Source organism: Danio rerio, chromosome 18, assembly GCF_049306965.1.
Source record: "Danio rerio strain Tuebingen ecotype United States chromosome 18, GRCz12tu, whole genome shotgun sequence".
NCBI classification, from domain to species: domain Eukaryota; kingdom Metazoa; phylum Chordata; class Actinopteri; order Cypriniformes; family Danionidae; genus Danio; species Danio rerio.
In genome coordinates, this window is record NC_133193.1 from 44147626 (window position 1) to 44167307 (window position 19682).

At 33.2% G+C, this 19682-nt stretch overlaps 2 protein-coding genes across 20 annotated transcripts in view; one reads left to right on the forward strand and one right to left on the reverse strand.

The window, feature by feature from the left end:
• Positions 1-1419: 1419 nt before the first annotated feature.
• fbxo36a (F-box protein 36a) lies at positions 1420-7253 on the reverse strand. Its single transcript, NM_001076747.1, is given in 4 exon segments — positions 1420-1942; positions 4237-4409; positions 6830-6938; positions 7154-7253. Coding segments are annotated over 4 exon segments (570 nt in total). The 5' UTR covers positions 7250-7253; the 3' UTR covers positions 1420-1750.
• Positions 7254-7694: 441 nt separating this feature from the next.
• trip12 (thyroid hormone receptor interactor 12) overlaps positions 7695-19682 on the forward strand; it is an 82302-nt gene continuing 70314 nt past the window's right edge. For 4 of the 19 annotated variants that reach the window (XM_005159226.6, XM_005159229.6, XM_005159230.6 and 1 more), the window contains exons 1-2: positions 7695-7781; positions 10447-10476. The gene's annotated coding sequence lies outside the window, so the exon portion shown is untranslated. Of the gene's footprint in view, positions 7782-8478; positions 8575-9454; positions 9616-10446; positions 10477-19682 lie in introns of those variants that run through there. The other 15 variants (XM_005159227.6, XM_073929268.1, XM_073929271.1 and 12 more) reach the window with 4 other exon arrangements.

Sequence of the window (19682 nt, forward strand, 5' to 3'; positions counted from 1 at the left end):
GTGTGACCCCAGTTAATTAGTTTTGGCCAGTGCAAACAATTAATTTGTCCACTATCCAGCTGTGCAAGAAAACATCTGACATAAGAGAAGTCATCTTTCGCTACTGTATTGTTTTTAAATATAGAGAAAACATTTGACTTGTAAATTTTATTCTAAATCTTGGACCTTATTCTTGAAAGAAAGCATGATTAATAAAAAAGTGTGAAGCACCAAAAGCGGCCCATATTAAAATCAATTTGCATATTAATTTGGCTTATTGTTTTTATATAAGAGTTACATTTTCAAATGTACTTTTTTTTTTAAAGAGAGGCTAGAAAATCTGTGAAGCTCTGAATTGTTATTATTATTAATATTCATTTGTTTATTTATTTATTTACTTTTCAAATAAACAAATTCTGACTGATGACATTTGAATGTGCTGGCCAGTTTGTTATTTGTCTAATAAATGACAATATAGGCCAAATATTAGTCATATTTCTTTATTCTAAATATTTAGGAAGTATTTTACAATTTAGCTAAAAATAGTGCTTAAAATGTCACCTAAATTCAGTAATTAAATCTCATAATTAAATAGAAAATTAGGTAAATAACTGCAAAAAGGTCCACTTAATTTAGAGAAAGAACTACCCCTTTCACCTGGCTAGCTATGGGCCTGAAATACTACAAACTCAAGAGCTTGGAGAGAGTTTAATTGAAAAAATCGTAGTTTCTTTGCAACGTTTTAACTGTCAGCTCTATGGATAAAGAAAGTCTCTTGTTGAAGACCATGTGGAACCTCAATGGCAATATTACATTTTTGGGCTTGCTCAAAGTATAGCGCTTTTGGTATGAAATTGCAATAAAAAAATAGTTAGTTATTTATTTATTTATTTATTTATTTATTTATTTATTTATTTACTTGTATTTTAATTGCATAGCAGCATTCATGGAAACACTTAGTCAATATTCACAAAATAATTTACAATCATAACTGTTTCTTAATCATTCATTGTACAAAAAATACAAATAACAACACTGATAAAAATTGATAGCTATAAGTTGTTTAAATTTGATTAATGATAAAAGTCTAAAATTTCTCCCCTAAACATTTCCCTTAAAATATTTCCTGAATAAAAACTTTCTCTAAAATGGTTTATAAAATATACTTTATCATCAAAATATTCATACACAAGTCAAAAATATTTTTTTCCTCCCCTTTCAATAAATATGCTTGGTAAGTCTTCAGTGGCCAATTCTACAACACTGAAAATTATTTTACAAATAATGCAATTATTTATACATTCATCCCATTGAATTTGCTATAAATGTACAGATTCAGAGCAGGTTTTGATATCAGACACGGGTATTTTAGAAATCCAACTGTAGTAAATTATATTCTAACTCATATCTATTCTAGATTAGAAAAAAATCAAGTCACAGTGTTTTTGCACATATTTTATTAACGTGCGCCATCTTCTGGTCACTTTACACTTTGTGGTTCATGAAAACAGTCAGCACTAGAGGGCAGACGTGCAGTTTGAATCTTTTACAGTCTATAGTTTCAATCAATCCTATTCTTAATCACAAAAAAAGCAAACGTAATTGAACTTCACAAATCACACTTTAAAAGTGAACAGTAAAAATGACATAGGAAAATGTAAAAATAATACTAAAAAGTTAACACTGCCTCAGTACAACAGAATGGACTAAATTAGACCAAAGAAATACATGTTTGATCCTGTCTTTTTTAATAGTTGCTGATTTTAATAACTCATGGAGATGCCCTATTGGTATTATCTTCTTCCTTCGCAGGAGAAGCCGTGCTGACATGATCTTTCTCATGGTAAAACCCAAAGAAGATTTTTTTCCAACCCATGACCTTTGCCAGCATCTCCATGTCTTCAGTTATCCCATCACAGTGACCAAGCACAGTCTTCTTCCAGATCTCCTCCGAGTTACACAGCTGATTAATAAAAGTACATGTCAAACTCCATAAGTTCTGATGTTTAAAACTAAGATTTGTTTGTGAGTAGATGCTTTTAATTACATTCACCATTAATAACCTAATAAAACAAATGAATCATTACATGCATGTTGCTAGCATTTAGCTTTAGCCCATGTGGAAATCTGATATGGCCATATATGAATTATCTTAAAATATAGTTAATATATTTGAATGTATACTTGTACAAAATGACTTTTTTTTTTTCAAACTATGTATTTAAAATGAGCTGAAACTACTAAAATTTTAGACAACTTAATTGTTTCATGTTCAATCCACTTAAATTTCCAAAAACTAATGTTAACCTAATTTCCTCATGTTGTCCCAACACAAATCAAAATGTGTGGAACTCATTTTTAGTGTACAAAGTTGAAGGCAAAATTATTAGCCTTCCTGTGAAATTTTTATTCTTTTTCAAATGTTTCCCAAGTGATGTTGAACAGACCAAGGAAGTTTTCATGGCATTTGATATAATATATTTTTATTTTATTTTGACTGAAATAAAAGCAGTCTTTATATATATATATATATATATATATATATATATATATATATATATATATATATATATATATATATATATATATATATATATATATATATAGTAGCTATTTTAAGAACAAAAATATTAGCCCTCTTAAGAAATATTGTCAAAACTTAAATTAAATATTTCTAATAACCTTAAATATTGTTGCCCACTTAACCTAATGTGCCTACTTAACCTAATTACCCTTTTAAATGACACTTTAACTAAATACTATTATTTTGCAAAATAAGTACATCATGTACCGTCGTCATGACAAAGACTAAATAAATTAGTTATTAGAAAATACTTATCAAAACTTCTGTTTAAACGTATTGAAAATAATCTCTCTGTTATACAACACTTTTGAAAAAAATAAAGAAAATTTCACAGGAAGGCTAATAATTTTGACTTTAGCTGTATATAAAATTAAAGGGCACCTATTTTAAAGTTTAAGTTTCAGCTCAAAATATCCATCAGATTATTTATTATAGCCTCCAGAATTTTTTCCATTTTGGTGTCTGAGTATACTGTAGCTGTTTTTGTAGCCTGTGGCTTTAAATGCAAATGAGCTGCTTCTCCTGTTAAGTCAGATAAACAGCAGTCAGTGATACTGACAGACTTGAATTAAGCTGAATTACAGCTCATTATTCAAAAATACCTAATAAGTTTATTTGATATATATTAAAGTTACCATTACTGATACCATGCGGCCATGGTGATCATAGCGGTTAAGAATTAGAGATTTTGCAGTCTTTATTACAAACATGCTCTTTTTTAAAAACTTTTTAAACTTATAAAATGTATAAAAATCACAGAGAGTTGTAAAAATATTTTAATCCCAGTTTATTTGCAAAACAAATGTTCTGTGGGCGGGGTAAAACACACTCTTACGTAAAGTTGCAATGAGCCTTAAAATCACTGGGATTTGGGTCCTATTTTAAAATCCAGAAATTAAAAAAAGACTTTTTGTGCTTATATCACTCCAATATGACTGTGGACACACTATACACACACAGATCTGTCCACACAGCTAACAAAAGTTAATTTTCATATTTGAACAAATGTACATATTAGTAATTGTTGCACATATGACATACATTTTTACATCTGTGAAATCCAAATATGTATGTACAGTTGAGACAGATTTATTAGCCCCCCTTTGAATTTTATTTTTTTAATTTCCTAAATGATGGTTAGGAATTCAGGAAATTCAGGAAATTTTCACAGTATGTCTGATAATATTTTTTCTTCTGGAGAAAGTCTTATTTGTTTTATTTCGACTAGAATAAAAGCAGTTATTATTTAAAAAAAAAAAAAACATTTTTGGGACAAAATTATTAGCCCCTTTAAGCTAAATGTTTTTTCGATACTCTACAGAACAAACCATCGTTGTACAATAACTTGTCTAATTACCCTAACCTGACTAGTTAACCTAATTACCTAGTTAAGTCTTTAAAAGTCACTTTAAGCTGTATAGAAGTGTTTTGAAAAATATCTAGTATAAAATATTATTTTCTGTCATCATGACAAAGATAAAATTAATCAGTTTATTAGAAATGAGTTATTACAAGTATTATGATTAGAAATGTGTTGAAGAAATCTGCTCTCTGTTAAACAAAAATTGGGGAAGAAAATAAACAGGGGGGCTAATAATTCAAGGGGTTAATAATTTATATATTTCTTAGAAGATGATAATAAAGAGAAGAAAGAGACAGGGCATTGTTCTAACCTTTCTAAACCTGTTTGAGGTTTGGCTGAGGTGCCCAATGTCCTGTAAGGAAATGTAGGAAAGAATTGTAAGGAGCAGCTTGTCTGGTAAACGTTCCAGGTAGTCGAAATGCCCTCGACACAGAGCCAGAGTGTACTCCAGAATCCTACTGCCAAATACCACAGCTAGCTGCTCTAAAAATCATACATAACATTCACATCATTTTTATGAAATCGTGAGTATGACTTATTTAAATCTGAACCTCTAAATTATCATTACATTAAATTTACAGATGCTTTTATTCAAAGTAACTTACAAATGACAACAATATTTTTATACATTTGAAGTCAGAATTATTAGCCCCCCTGGATATTTTATCCCCAGTTTCCGTTTAACGGAATAAATAGTTTTTTTCCAACACATTTATAAACATAATAGTTTTGATAACTCATCTCTCATAACTGATTACTTTCATCTTTGCCATGATGACAGTAAATCATATTTTACTGGATATTTTTTAAGATTTCAGCTTATTGTGCTAATTAAAGGCTTAACAAGGTTAACTAGGTAAAAAATTAAGGTAACTAGGCAAGTCATTGTATAATCATGGTTTGTTCTGTAGATGATCAAAATATATTTATTGGTTAAGAAGGCTAATAATATTGACCTTAAAACCATTAAAAACTGCTTTTATTCTAGCTGAATTAAAACAAATAAGACTTTCTTCAGAAGAAAAAATATTATAGGAAATACTGTGAAAAATTCCTTGCTCTAAAAATAATTTAGGAAATAATTTTCCTAATAATGGGCTAATAATTCATTTGTACATATTCATACATGTATGGGAGAGGGATTTTGATTTTCAAAAACTGTTTTATTTCAATTTATGCCAAGAATATTTTTACCAGATTCAGAAAGACATCTTTTAAATTATTTCTAAAAACATTTTGCTCTGCTTTTATTTTTTCTTGAGTTTAGGTCAGATTATTTTTTAAGGAAAGTAAGAGAAAATAGAAAAGGGATTTTTAGTTTTAAAAGATCCTAATTATTTTCCATATAAATACAGCTGAAGCCAAAATTGTAAACACTCTGGTAAAATATTTCAAATATTTCCTCAGGGATGAATAACAGAGCAAAAAAAATAAATAAATAAATATTTACAGCATTTTCCATTCCATTTTATTTTTATTTCTATTTTTTTTTTATTCTATACAAAATACAGTCTTCTTTTGCAATCAATCAACATTAGCTTCTATAATTTAGTTTTTTCGATTGGAACAAACCACTGTTGTCCAGTGACATGCTTAGTTTACCTAATTTACCTAGTTTAGCTTTTAAAATGCACTTTAAGCTGAAGACTAGTATCTTGCAAAATAACTAATGAAATATTATGTTCAGTCATTATAGCAGAAACAAAAGAAATTTGTTATTAAAACTATTATATTTCAAAATGTGTTGAAAAAATCTTCTCTGATTAAACATGTCTTGAGAATATTTGAAAAAAGAATTAAAAATCACAGGGGGTAATAATTTTGTCTTCATCAGTATAACAGTTTCATTTCATAGCACACTATATTCTTCATCCAGTTTGCACTATTAATGCATACAATTGCACTTAATCAGCTCCGGCCATTATACTGTTGTTTGCACTTTTTGCATAGTAAGCACAATATTAAACAACTACATTGTTTACATCTGTTTATACAATCATTATGACATATTACTTACATTTATAGATATTTAGATATGTACATTTCATATGTATACTTCTGTCACTTCTGTGTATGTGTATGTCGTGTATGATGTGTATGACATCACTGTGGACGGCAAAGTAAGAATTTCATTGTACAGGGAAACATGTTTCCTTACTGCTCACATGGCAATAAATGAATTGAATTTAATAAAGAAAACACAATTTAGAATAGACAAATGAGTGTTGGTATTCCATTATTTGACATAAAAAGGCAAAATAAAAATAGATTGTAACAGTTTTAGAAAACCAGAGCCATTTTAATAATAATTATCAGGGTTTTCCGGCAGATAGAATTTCAGCCACCTCCATCAATTTGTTTACCACCTTGGCCTGTTGACAAAAATCTGGTAGTCACAGCCACTGACAGGCCCCAAGTGATGCTCAAACATGTAGTTAATTACATCATGTGGAGATGGTCATGTGGTTAATTACATCTTTTGATGTTAGCCTTTTAAAATAAAATAATGATTAACATGATAAGATTTCAAGAATAATGTAAACGTGTTTCATTCATTCATTAATTTTCTTTTCGGCTTATTGCTGCCAACTGCCAACTTATACAGCATTTGTTTTACACAGCGGATGCCCTTCCAGCTGCAACCAATCTCTTGGAAACATCCATACACACTCATTCACACTCATACACTAAATTGTCCTTAGTGTATGTGTGTGAATGAGTGTGTATGGATGTTTCCCAGTAATGGGTTGAAGCTGCTGCGTAAAACATATGCTTGATATGTTCATTCCGCTGTGGCGACCCCAGATTAATAAAAGGACTAAGCCGAAAATAAAATAAATGAATTATAAGATAGTTAATAGATGACATTGGTGATTAATGGCAAACATAACCTGGATAATTACCTTGCATCCTTGAATTGTTCAAAAAGTCATCGTGGAACTGTTTAGTTTCTCCCGGTGGGGCTCCTCTGGATTCAGCCCGGATTGAAATCTTCCAGCATCTCCATATAACCTGAGTGAAATGAAACATTTTGCTCATTTTGACTAAAATTCAAGCCATGTCAGCAAAACAGATATGTAGAAACACTTGTGTTGTTTTGTGATGTTGTTATGATGACTGATGAGAAGTTCATAATTCATTTTGCCTGCATGACAGATGGTATGCAAAATAATGCAAACATTGACCACAATCTTAGTCCCATCATTTTGATGTTGATGTTAAAATACCTCCTTCCGTGTGATAACAAGCTGGTAGAAGTCTTTAGATGGAGGTGGACCTTGTCCAGCAGTTTCAAACAATATTTCATCCAGCAGAGACGCCATATTTGGACGCTTAGTGGTTACCATGACAACCACCACACCAAAAACTACCCCTTTTCCTCATAAATCCATTTTATGGGCATGTATTCACCTTTGTTTCGACGGCAGAACACATTATGTAGTGTATAATCAAAATAGAAAAGTATTATATACATAAAATTGTGTAATGGTGAACGTTTTTAAGATGGTGGTGGTGGGGGGGTCACGACCTGGCGGAGGGATATGATGAAATCCTGACGTGCGTTACTGATGCGCCAGTGATACATTGGTGAACCGCGTGGTTATGGGTGACACAACCCGTGCGGAACAGCTCCAACATACATTATTCTTATCGTCACGGAGGATGATAAGGCTTCAGAGAACCGTTTGATGTAGTAATCGTTGTTTTGTTGGTGTGAGAAGTAGTGCGTAGCGGAAGCGGGGAGCGCTGTGGGAGCGGAGGTGATGCGGCAGTTCGCAGGTCGCTCAGCTGATGAAGGTAAAGCTGCTACTGCTGCACTGTGTCTAACAGCAACTACAACACTGGAACAAATAGGTAATTACAACAACACCAAGAAATATACACGTATATGCTTAACATCAATGTCCGGGGATCGGCTTACATCATATGCGCATCGGAGCCCTTCGTGTGAATCAGCAGCCGTGTAATATGAGTGAGAAAAGCCAGACGAAAGAAAAAAAATGGTTTCCAGTTGTCATCCCTCGAGCCCTTTCCTACTTCCCTTGTTTGTTTCTGTTTTTATGCTATACATTCAAAGAGACCACTTTATGGCATTTGTGTGACGGTAGATGGTGTAACCTACTCGAATAATGTTTAATAACGTTGGGGAGACATAAAGAGCGAATTGAGAGTCGTTTACATGCCATGTGAAAGAAACACACAGGACATTAATGCCATAAAGCTGAGACCAGCAGCATCTGAGTAGTGTAATGTATACGACGACCCATTTTTGCTGTCTTTGTTAGAATTTTTAAGTCATTTGTCAGTATTCTTAATTAGAAAACAGACGTAAATAATACACCTGGACTAAAGCTATAGGGTAACGACAAATGAATACAAGTTTCTCTCTATTTCTCGTTTATATTTTTATATGTCACGAAACGTGTGTTTGAAACAGGGGATGTTTTCTTTCATCACAATAGTTGATTTTCTTGTGGTGGCCAGTGATGTTCAGGTGAAATGTTGATGAGTGTATTTTGCTGCTGGTGGTAGTTTGTTTACGTCTTCAGTCACTTTGACCTGATCTTGCCCGCATACACGTCGACAGGAGACCGGCTTTGCTCTTTAGCTTTACCTTATGTAGGCCAGATACTGACTGACAATAACGGTACAACCTTTCTCTGTTTTGTGCTAGTGTGATGAGTGTTTGCATTGTGTTGTGTTTTGTCTTTGCTGTTAAAGTCGAGGCAGGTTATTTGTTTATAATCGCTTGTCACGCTTCGTCCCTTCAGCAGATTAGCATCGGTTAGCAGTGTTAACTGTTAGCATCAGCACAGCTTACAAGAAGCTGTACAAATGTTCAGTTTCAACACTTAAACCTCTTTCAAAGTTTTTGTCCGACTTTTTAAGATGTAAATGTATAAATGGCTAGATGATCAGGGAAATGTGAGTGGTTTATTTAACTTAGCATGGCTAGCGTGATTGCTAGCATTAGCTATGTTTGATTATCTCTTTAACTTCGCTTTAATTCACTAACGTCAACTATTCGTCCGGCGTTATCCTCTATGGTGTTATAAAGCAACACTAACAAAGCAATTTTTAACGTATTTACTTTTTAAAAAATACAATACCTAATGTTTTGATTTAGCAAAAGCGCTTAAACAGGGCCACAAAACGCGAGACCGGTGTGTAAGGCCTCGGAGTGCGAAATCAACTTATCGTTGTATATTTTATCATTTGCCACAATCTAAATTCACGAACGTCTTAGTGTTGTGACGCTTTGTGTAGTTTGGTTGTGTAAGAACAACAAACGGCTGTCGGTGTGCAGGAGTTTGATTCACGGACTGGGCAAAATAAACAAAAGGATCGTCTCAGGCCTGTTCTGAGAACGGCCTTCATAATCATGTCGTATTTTCATGTCAACAGTCCGTATGCACAAAGCAACACAATTCACAATCGGAGAACTACGCTTGATTAGATCTATCGGTTGGCTAGTTTTGTTTTTGTTGCCATTTGAATAAATTCCACTCTTATGTCGACAACAGTTCAACCTATCTTCAGGGAAGTAGACGTCTCTCGGTAGTGTGCACACTGCTCAGGGTGTTTTAGACATGTTTTGAGCTCCCCGTCGGTTGTTTGGCGTCATTATCGAAATGAACCGTGTTCGTGTTTTAAATGTTTGGTGTTTGTGTCTTACATTTGACGTCTGGTAATTTGAGTGTCATTTACGTTTTCTTAGCTTGCTGAAGTAACGTTAGCTATAATTGTTTGTGTCGCTGGGAGGATGAAGGCCTTTCGGCTCGTTTGAGCATAAATATTCAACATAGTTTCGCGTTTTGAGTTGTATTTTGACACTTTGAAATACGGCTGTATTTCAAAACCATTTCAAATGACGATCAAGACAGCGTTTTAATGCGTCACGTCGTTTTTCGGACTTTCAGTTCGTCAGTATGTGCGTGTATTGTATGTGAATATGTTTACTTGTCAAATGTTAATGATATTCACATTAAGACGATTTACAATTACATAAACTGGAATTAAATCATGAGTATAACGCATCTATTCTATTGACATGTCATAAAAAATGCAGCATCCGCAATTTGTGATGTTTAATGCATGATAAGTAAACATATATTAAATAAGTTCGATGACGAGGCAACATGATTAATGTTAAATTATCTCAATAAGTACAAATGTGTTAGTCTCTGTCAGTGTAAATGAATGTGTTTAGATCCCTTTTTAATAACCTTTAAAGTCATATAGGGGTCATCTAATTTAGTGAGACTGTAAGTCAGTATACCTTATGTTTTACCTTAAGATTACATATCTTAGTATATCTGTGTTATTGCATTCAATTAATGAATGACACATTGCCCTGGTTTTGATTATTACTGAACAAAATGGCTGCCATTGTAGTCTGCAGTTCATCATCTCTAATGTTATGTTGTTGGTGTAACATATTTGACTAAAATCCCCTTTTTTCACCCTCTCCCTCCCCTCCTTTCTTCCCCCATTATTGTCCCCCTTCTTGTCGCCCTAGGCTGCTGGTTGGGGCATTTGCACACGGCTGGTAAGTTTGCATTGCGCTTGTCGTTATCATGTTGACAGGATGGGTCCAGTGTGGGACAGGTGTGGTGAAGACGGGGGTTAAACAGGAAATTGACGATCTTATGGCTTTTTGCAGGGAATCTGTTTTTCACATTGTTCAGATGGTTGGGTTTACTCCTGTAGGTGTGTATCTTTTAGATGTGGTGTATATGTGGAAACAGTTTAGTGTGAAGGTGCGCAAGCTTAATGTGAACGTGTGTTAAAAGGTAACAGGCTATCTGTTTTTGTAGTAAATGGCAAACAACCTTCACTTGTAAAGTAGACATCAGTTCACATTTGCACCATTTCCTTAATACAGTTCCTGGTTTCGTGTAAGGAAGCTGAATGATTCATCTCAGTTTATTATTTGACAGAAAAAATAGCCCATATCTTTCATCAGAATTAGATGACTTGCTACATCACTAACATTTTTCTTTCGGACTGCTTTTTATTTTACCCTTCAATCTAATCACCTGCCATAACGACATTTGTTCATAGTTTAGCTCATCAGTTGCTGAATAGCTGTTAGCAGTACATTAAGTAATTCATTTTGGACACACTGAAGGACAGTGCAGTTTCACTCTAATGCCAAGGCTTCTTCATGGTGTTTCTGAGCAAGTTTTGTGACCGATTTTAGTTTTCCTGATCTGATTGTTTGACTCAAGCTGATCATGTGTCAGTTATTGTGGAGGTAAAGTAATTAAAGCCATTTGTTTCTTCTCCCGGCATGAAGTCAGCCATAGTGCTAAGCAAGTAAAAAATTTTGTGGGAGCAGGCATATTTAGGAGCACACAATATTTAGATTCACTTAGCCTATTTGAATAGCAATAGCATGTACACATCTTTTCTTTCTTTCTTTCTTTCTTTCTTTCTTTCTTTCTTTCTTTCTTTCTTTCTTTCTTTCTTTCTTTTACAAAAAAAGCTACTATTATATATAACACATTAGTAATATGTGAATATATTTATAAAATGAAAACTAAATGGATTATATTATTTAAACTTTGCTTGTCACAATAATCAATATATCCACATATCACACATAATTTTTGGTGATACAATATACATCGCCCACAAACAACCATTCTAGCAACATTTTAGCTGATTGCACAACCTCTCTGTCTCTATTGGGGGTTTCTGTGTCAGTATGGTTAAAAAAACACTATTTACTGTAAATTTCTATAGTTTCAAATGGTTGCCTGACAACTGAAATTGAAAATTTTTCAGCCTCTGTCACTTTTTACCTTGCACTTTTTTTAACAGTTATTATTTATCTGTTTAGGATATGCATTTTCACAACCTGATTCCAATGCCTGATTATTAAATTGTTAAAATCACAGAAATATTTTTAAGAATAAAATAATATGCCCTCTTTGGAAGAGTGTACTTGCATTATAATGCTATTATATTGTCATTTTGGTGTTATAAAATGGGTGGCATAAAATGGTCTTAAAATGACAGTAATATTGTTTATCGCAATATATTTTGGCGCCATATATATCGTACAACAAAAAATAGATATCGTAACAGGCTGACTTGAACCACACTTTTTTTTTGTTGGTGATCATCATCATGGTTCGTTACATGAAATTAGATACTACGGCCAGACAGAATCTGTGGAGTCTTAGCTATTTCTGCAGAGAATTACTACTAAACATTACTAAACATACTAAGGCCAGACAGAATCTGTGGACAGTTTTTAGCTGTTTCTGTGCAGAATTTTGTAAAAAATCTGCAAATTTATGTGGAATGATTTTAGAAGGATCTTAACTAAAACATGGTAAAAAATAAACATCTTTTTTAACTTTTATTGAATGTTTATGATGCAAATCTATTTAGATCTGCTTATTTGGTAAACAAAGCAAGTCTCATATAATATGTCAACTGAAAGACGGAAAAATATTACTTTACAAACTGTATTGCAAATAAATCATATTAACGTTTTCATATTAGTCAATAATATTACTAAAATTATTTAAAAAACTAAATATACCTTTACACAAGTAAATAAATAGATGGGCAAAAAATCTGCGGATTCTGCACGCATAGATTCCATGTGGGCCTAGTTAATACTCTGCTCTTCAGCATCATTGTGTAATAGAATAAACATTTTGTTTCTTGGCAAAGTTAGGTTTATAAGTATGTTACTCTATGATGGTAAAATTCTGCATTTGAATCCGCTGCAGTTGCCAGTATCTGCAATCAATATGTGTGGCACAATAATCACATGAATTTGCTTGCTTTCGTTTTGGACTTCACATGTAGAGAGCAGCAGTACTGTCCACACTTTTTAGGAAAAGATTTGCATCAGTAGCAATAATTCCTACTGGGATCAGACTCAGGAGTTTTACAGCTAATACAGAGTACCGATTTCTTGTCATAGTGATCAGTTAATATCAGGGACCAATACTGATGCTTTATAACTGTGCTATTGCATAAATGACCTTTACCCCCCTCAGTATGACACTTTTTTATGATTTCTCCTTACCTAATAGAATAAGTTAGAATTGGAGTGCGCAATTTATTGAAAAAAGATTGCTCGATTTGCCCCCCCCCCTCCCCTCCCCCCCCACACAATTCTTATCCAGCATCTCTGCAGTTCAGCCAATGATTGTTTCAAGTTTCGTAGAAGCATAAAGTCAGTCACACAAGTCCTCATATTGTTTTATATACATTGCTCAGCAACACTGACACCTCCAAATGGTGTTAAAAATCTCACATTCAGTATTTACAAGGTATATTTTACCTAAAACTAAAATTTCTGTCTTAATGTAATGATGTATTTGCGGCTGCTAAATCACACGAGTTGACACTGTTTTATGTCACACTGTCTACTCCAGTAAACAGCACATCATATCACATTTTAAAGTTATAATTACCACAAAAGTTATGATTACCACAAGCATTTGATATGTTTTTTCTATGTGGATAAAAATAAATGTTTATTCAAGCAGCATAACTAATCTAGCCTATAATGTTGTATATAATGCAATAGTCTAATAATGTTATCACTGACAAACGACAAGCATATGCCTCAAATACAATAATAATTCAACCTTGGAATACAACTATTCATAATTCAGATGTCATCACTTTACTGCAAATTAACAAACAGGACATATGTAAAGTCTGTTCAAGTTCACCATATAAAGTCCATACAAATTTTAGCATTTTAACCAACAGTTGACCTACTCATAGGCCTTGTCATTGTTTTACCATGTTTGAGAATATACAATATTAAAAATATCCTACTCATTTAACCTTTACTTTACATCTATAGAATCATGATCTTGATCTTAAGCAAAAAAAAAAAAAAAAAAAAAAAATTGTGATTCTCATTTTAGCCAGAATCATGCAGCCCTAGTTAAGAGTGTTGCATATAATCCCCTAAACATGTCTTTTATATCTTTGTGGACATGCCATGGGCAGTAGTTTTCTGTAAAGTGCAAAAATAAAAATGGACAAGAAATTGGTATGAAAAATGACTAAATGAACTCAGCATTTATCAACAGCACATCTTTATCTAATAGAAAGTTTGAAGGAATGAAATCCTTTCAGTGTATAATCTTGACAAACAAATAGGTGTGATATGTGGTTTTAGGCATTGATAGGCTCACAGCAACTCCACCTACTGTAGCGTGATCGCGTGAGAGAGAGAGATGAATGCCTTTTATGATTAGCGAGCAGGATATTTTTACTCCGCTATACATTTAACCTAACAAACGTAGTGCTTGAATCCTCTCACGATCTTACCTATTGGTCATTTACTCACGTCTTCACAACTTTTGTGATGTTAAATCTAGCTTGCAGGTGTTATAGCCCCACTATAGAAATGTGGGAGACTCCTGGAGCTTCCAGGGCCATCGCTTCACTTGTTTCACCGCAGCAAAAGATCTACAATGGATGCAACATTGGTCGCCGTTGCTCACACCACACCTGTAGACATCTTTTAGCTGCTGTGACACAAGCAAGATGATCACCCACACATCCTTTATGTGTTGTATCGCTGGATTTACATTTTAATTGGTTCATGCGATTGGCTATGTTAACAGAGTACAACTCATGGGATGTGCATTGTTTTCCGGCCAATCAATCAGACCATACTTTTTTTTTTTTTGCACATTTTCTTTTTGGAATTTATGTGGATCTTGTTTTTTATTAGCCTCAACTACATATAAAAATAGTGTGATGGAAAGAGCTAGTGATGCTCGGGGTCTGTTGTGCACCAAATCCTCCTTTTTGGTCTTGCCTATGGTTGCTCTCAGTCTTGTCATATGATGAATATGAATCCTTCTGTGCTGTGACACTGCAGCTCATGCGAAATGGAGCAGGGCAGGCACTTTAAGGTTATAATTGAAGTGTCAGTTATTCAGAGAGTTTTATTTTTATAAAAAAGCTAAATGGCATTTGGGGTAGTGTTGTGGGCATGTAATAGGGCTGAACAATATTAGAAAAAATCTAACATTGCATTATTTTGTTGTAAATCTATATTGCGATTTCTATGCTATTATATATTGCAATATGAATACAATTCCATCAGATGACTCTGATGTCTATTTGGACAGAATTTATTGTTTTAGATCGATTGGGATAATTTTGTAGGACAGCGTATCTGCATAAACTCTAATAAACAATCTACAAGCATAGAAGAAATACTATAAAGAAAAAGATACAATTGCAATAAACAGTTTTATCATTTTACGAGTTTAACAGTATTAAGGTGCAGTAATTAAATAATAAAAATACAAATAGTTAAATAAAACTCATTGCTATTAAAGTTATAAATGGTACAATTTCTTACACTTGAATGTTTTTTTTTTAAAATCATAATACAGTCAACAGGCCTCAAAAACACATGCAAATTATAAAATATAATCCACACTCAACATTGCAAATCTTCCGATGTGACTTGCTTGCTTGAATGATCATATTGCGATATTGATGATGATTTTGTGCAGCCCTAGCATGTACTGACAAACACTGTGTAATAATGATTAGCACAGCAAAGCTGTTGTAGAATCTTGCACCTCATAAGTTGATTTAAAGGGTTTCATAAAATTTAAATTAGTGGTCAAGTGAAGTGTTCAGAAAGTGGTTTATATCGATAATTAAAATTGTTTATATATACCTGTATGTTATTGGACGTGAATATTCGGATGATCTTATCAGCAGAAAAATCAAGTTGTTTTAGAGGAATAATACTACGTATGATGATTTTAGTTTGCTATTTTTTTAAGACTTCTATTAAGGATGTAATAAAGATGCAGTGTTCATTTTCCTCATGGGAAATAAACTGATTTCTTAATAATAAACTCAACAAAAAATAGATGCGAGAAAAGGCCTTTCAGAGAGCATTTGATCATAGGATTGTGAATATTTACAACAGCTCTGCAATCAGGAGTAAATGTTTTATTTTGTTTTTGTTTTTAAGTTATTTGATCTTAATGAAATGAGCAAAGTTTTCTTAAATTTGTGCTCACAAACCAGTTTAAACCAGTGAAACACTACTTTTTGGGGGATAGATTTTGTGTAAAATGGTTATAACAATGCTTTGTTACAAGTAAATGGTTATGTTAAGGGCATAATTCACCCAAAGTAAAAAATGTTGTCATCCTTTACATTAGATAAAAGTAATAAAGCTGTATTATTTCTTTTTTCTGTTGAACACTAAAGTTATTTTAAATAGTGCAGGGAACCAAACAGTTGCTGGTGCCCTTTCACTTCAATAGTATGGGAAAAATACTTTGGATGTCAATGAGGCCAGCAGCTTTTAGTTCCATTATTCAAAATGGCTGTTTTGTTTTCAGGAGAGAAAAGAAAGACACATTCATGGAACAAATTTAGATTCTGAAGAAAAACACAGAATTACACAGAAAAAACACAGAAAAAACACAACCCCTTAAGTGGTTGTAAACCTTAAATTATCAGTTACTTTTTTTCTGCTGAACGTGAAGATTATATTGTGTTGAAATAGTTATTATTTTTACATACTATGGATGGCTACTAGTTTCCAACATTCTTCAAAATATCTTCCTCTCTGTTCAACTAAAGAAAGAAACCCATTTTGAACAATTTGAGGTGTGACTTTTTTTTTGTTGCTTAAAATCAAGATCACGATTTTTTCACAATTCTTTAGATGTAAAATAAAGGTTAATATGAGTAGCCTATTTTTATTGTTAATTCTCAAACAAATGGTAAAACAAAACTAATAATATTAGGCCTATGTGTAGGTCTACTGTTGCTTAAAATGCTAAATTTGTATAGTCATTATAGTAGACTTGAACAGACTTTAAATATGTTTGTTAATTCACAGTAAAATGATGACATCAGAATACAACTATTCATAATTAAGTTGAATTATTATGTTTAAGACATGTGCTTGTCATTTTACATTGACAACATTATTAGACCGTTTGTTTTCACTGATTAAATGAGACATTTGTCATTATCAGATTTCTTTTTGCATTATATTTAACATTATATAAGCTAGAGTAGTTATACTGACACTGTTAAATATTTATTTTCATGCACAACACTTTGTATTAGCTATTAAAGAAAAAACATATTAAATGCTTGTAATCATAACTGTAAAATGCGATATGATAATTTAAATGATGTGCGGCCAGTTTCAAATTCAATTCCGAGTACGGCTCATGGCTGCTGTCTCTGTGATTTAAAAAAACAAACATGCAAATCATTCTATCAGTGCGGCTCTTAAACGATTGCTCTGTGCAACAAACTGAACGTTTTTTACAACTTTATTACCTGTTATTCACAGTCTACTCAAGTTCTATCCACTAAAGTAGCCGTCATTAGTGTGCACGTTCTCGGCGAAAACAAACAGCCTTGCGGTTAGCTCATGTGTGATTTTGCGGTTGCGAATACATAATACATGAAGACAGAAATGACATTTCTGGGTGAATTATACCCTATAAATACAATATGTGATACTTTTAACGCCATTGGAAGGTGTTCATGTTCCTGTGAAGACTTGTGCGAATCGTAGAAAAGCTGAATTAAGATTGTGTGTGTAGGGTTGAATCGAGATCGTGATCTTTTTTCAATTAATCGTGCAGCCCTATGATGGACCTTCTAGTTTTTGTGGCTTCAGTCATTGTTGGGGTACTTTTGGGGTATGTTAATATATATCGTTATCACTCAATATGGAAAATAACTCTCGAGATTGCATTTTTTTTTGCCAGATTGCCCAACCCTATTCAATATAAACATAAATATGCAGTACATAGTCTTGAATTACTTGCATTGCCACAATAATTGGTTATAAACACTGAATAGACTTTCATTACTTGTACATACAGACCTTCAATCTGCTCTTGTCTGTTTTTTTATGAATAGAACGATTTCATAATCTCTTTTTAAATACAAGCTTTATTGTCAAATGCTGGTCACGTGGAGCAGGAGGATGCTCATCAGATTAAGCTGTGTGTCTAGATTCCTGTCAACCTGATATATTTGTCACCTCTCATAATGGTATCTACTTTTGCACTTGTTTTTCACTCCAGCTTATATTTATGATACGTGGCTTAGAAAAACCTCTTGTTGTTATTTATGTATATTGTTTGTATAATGTTGGTGTTAGGGAGCCTTGGTATCTCCGCATTTTCACCTCTAATATAGTGTGAGTGTGTGTGTGTGTGAGTGTGTGTGAGAGAGATTCTACTCTGTGATCTATTTGTATGTCAATCTTAAAAATATACTGGCTATGTATAGACAAAAAACCCAGTCCAGCAGTTACATGCTTGAATCAACACCTACGGATTTCTGCTTAAAGCATAGCAGGGTTTCCGGTTTGTACGGCACCTGTCATTCAGCAAAAAAACAACAAAAAAAAAACGTTTTACGCCCCATAAAAAAACGCCCCATACCTTGAATTTCTGTAATTGATTCTTAGCGATTTAGCGTGGAAAACTGTTTAGGATCAGTGATAGACAAAGCTGATCATTGCTTGTTTTAGTCAGACAAGTTTTTTAGTATGTTGTTCAATAATTTGGCTCACAATCTGACCCGACTTCACCTGATTCAGAATGTTAAATTGTGGGATTTTCAATTTTAAGTCTTTTAACAACGATTCTTATTCAGGCTTGAATATGAATGACTCACCCATGAGTGAAAGTCATAATTTAGCTCATCTGGAAGAGAAGCCAAAAATAACGGAAGACCCCAGCTGTGTGGGGGCACCACTTGCATGGTGATAGTCCTAAACTGGCATTTACAGCCAAACTGCCTTGCGTTCCGGCCACTTCAACTCCGTCCGTCAGAGGGAATTTTCTCAAGTTTGATACGTTGTCGAAAAATGTAATCAAACTCCTATTCCTCACTCTGAAAACATGAAAAGAGTGTAGGTAGAAAAAGGGAGCTTCACTATTGACCTTATTCTTTATGTACAATCAGGCGCAGCCATTGGAGTCTTTTTGGCTGGACACTCATTCACTTCTATTGATTTTTAGACATTAAAAACAGCTTGTTTTGCTGCTGGACGTTGCAAACTGATATTTTCTTATTATATCCTCCTTTTTATGTGTAGTCATGCATGGACACACTTGTATTGGAGAAGTCATCATTTTCTGCTGTTTATTATTCCTAGTAATTTATCCTGTAGGCAACTAAATTGCATGTTCTAAAACAATTGCAAAAAATTTGCAATTAAATGAGAATCACGATTTTTATTATAATAGTTTTTTTGCTTAAAGATCACGATTCTATAGATAATAGATTAATATCAGTAGGCAATTATTATTATTGTTATTTCTCAAACATATCGTAAAACAACAATAATATTGTGTAGGTCAACTGTTGGTTAAAATGCAAAATTTGCTAAAATCGTAACTCTAAAATGCGATATGATCATTTAAATGACGTGCACTCTTTCAGTTTTATTTTCACTGCCAATTACGGTTCATACTTCCTGCATCGCTCCCAAACGATCACTCTGTCCCATAAACTGAATATTATTTACAGCTTTATTACCTGTTATTCACAACCTATGCAGGTTCTGTTCACGATAGTAGACTTTATTCACAGGCGCGTGCTTGCCCTCTCTGTGGTAACAGCGCATGCATGATTATTTAAAGACAGAATGAACTTTTTAGGTGAATTATACCTTAAAATGCAGTATGTGGCTCTTTTAACACCCTTTAGAGGCGTCTACATGGCTAAGCTTCATATATAAAA